We start from the raw sequence: 2011 nt of genomic DNA, 5'->3' as shown, positions 1-2011 counted from the left end.
CGCGCCACTGGGACCAATTTCGTATCCAGGAAGGTACAGAGACTCTTGCCTCAGCGTGTTAGGCTAATGTTGCCTCGGTATGTGTCCGATATCAACCCCCATAGTGGCCGCGCGTCTGCGAGTTTTTTGTCGGAACGTTCGATTCCCCAGAGAGGCTTGGATGTTTCATTCGGGTAAACTTTGTCCACAATTTCGGTCACCTTCAAAGACGACAAATCATCGGTTCCGTTGAACTTGAACGTCACCCTCTTGATTGTGGCCTTGATAGCCATGATGCACGAGTAGAGCGGGACTGTCCAGCTGCTTCCCACTTCGAAAGTAAAAGACGAGTTTCCGTCCACGCGACGGGCAACACCATACACCAACCCACAGGCGGCCGGCAAGTCATCGATATTGTCATTGTCGTGGCCACTTCTACCCGAACACCTAGAGGCTGGTAATCATCGGTGTTAGCAGATGAAGTGAAATGATAACAAAAGTCGACTTACTTGCCAAAGAGAAGTCGTCGACAGTATCCACCTCGAAGGGATTTTCATACAGAGGATTTTGCCCGAAGTCCAAGCCATCCAAGTAAATTCCATAATGGGACGACATCCAAATTCGTTTGAGACCAATGCCAACGTCAGTAGTGAGGCTGGTGTTTGTTGATGTCGTCAACGGGAATTGCTTTCCCACATGGGAGTTTAGGTAGTCGAATGACTCGAAGTTATCCGGACCACTGGCATTTCTAACATTCGTCACGTTCAAGTATGCCATGGACAACACATTATTGATCCAGGCGGCTTCATAGGCCCTGTCCCAGAGGCGCGGATTATGCTGCGCATCAGTGGTGGTGACGTTAGGGCGCGTCAGATTCAGATTCACAAATCCACCCCGGTCAGTCAGCATCAGGTTGAGGATTTGATCGCGATTTGAAGGAAGGAATTCAGTAGTATGGTTGAAGTCAAATGTCAAATTCGTATCGACGCATCGAGATTCGGGCTCGATAAAGAGAAGATCCTCCGACCAAGGGCTTCCGTATTTACTCTTTGGGGGAACACTATGGTTTCGAAAGCCAATTCCTCCGTTCTTCATGTCGACAACCAGACCCTCAACTGCAAGATAATCGTCGGCTAGCAGATTGCTCGATATCATCTGGAAGTTATAACGTGGGTATGGTTTACCATAGTCGTACACAATTGCATCGGGATCATCACTGGTGACCTGCCATGTATAGGACCGAGCTTGGATGTCAAAGATACTGGAGACCGAATCCTCCATATTCTCCAAACCACTCTGGAATGCGTCAATCACGTATTGTGGGACGTGGGAGTCGAGCTTGTGGACTATGGGATAGTCACCGATTCTGTTGGAGAATATAGTCACATTGCTGAATGAGTTTGGACATTCGACTGGGGAGTCAGCCCAAGATCCGAGTGGGTAGCCGGAAGCTATGCAGATACGACTCCATGGTAGATCGACCCGTGGCCGAGTCCCGTTCCCAAAATCCGACGGGTCTTTGACGTAGTGAAAGGAGACACCTTGCGTCGGTGCACCATCTTCAACAATCGACTCATAGAGCCCGATCGGAGTAACAATGGCAGCAACCCACGTCAGCACGGCGAAAATGGTCTTCATACTCGTGATGAGCACAATCCTTCTGGGAACACCCCGGGTCGAGGCTGAATCCGCCGAAAGAAGGGTCGGCCATTGCGAAGCATGGAGGAAGCCGCCGATGACAGACCTCCGACCCTCTGTCAGTTCTGCCGATAATCAACCAGACATGATCAGGTGTGCAATGGGAGCATACCACGACACAGCAGAGGCCGTGGTTGCGTTCGCTTGCTTTTCTTCTTTCAGGATACCGAGAAGAACAACTGGCAACGCAAGAGGGATCGCAATTTGGACTAGCACACGATACTTCTCAGTTACTTCGAACAACACGCGCGACAACAGGTGTGCACATACCCACGGTTACAGCAGCGGCGATAAGACCGGAGACATCTCCAACATCGAGATCACCGAACAACAT

At 50.3% G+C, this 2011-nt stretch overlaps 1 protein-coding gene across 1 annotated transcript; it reads right to left on the bottom strand.

Annotated features, from left to right (window-relative positions):
* Nucleotides 1-241: 241 nt before the first annotated feature.
* Nucleotides 242-536, bottom strand: VTN31DRAFT_3432 (uncharacterized protein; the record flags this gene model as incomplete). The annotated part of the gene is made up of 2 exons (XM_069403711.1): nt 242-433; nt 489-536. The coding sequence occupies 2 exons, from the start codon at nt 534-536 to the stop codon at nt 242-244; spliced, it is 240 nt and encodes a 79-aa protein (XP_069257108.1).
* Nucleotides 537-2011: the final 1475 nt, after the last annotated feature.

The sequence above is a fragment of the Thermomyces dupontii genome (assembly GCF_041956625.1).
Source record: "Thermomyces dupontii strain NRRL 2155 unplaced genomic scaffold VTN31scaffold_29, whole genome shotgun sequence".
Lineage (NCBI taxonomy): Eukaryota > Fungi > Ascomycota > Eurotiomycetes > Eurotiales > Trichocomaceae > Thermomyces > Thermomyces dupontii.
The sequence above is the reverse complement of the archived record's forward strand: the minus strand, read 5'-3'. Positions and strand labels throughout refer to the sequence as shown.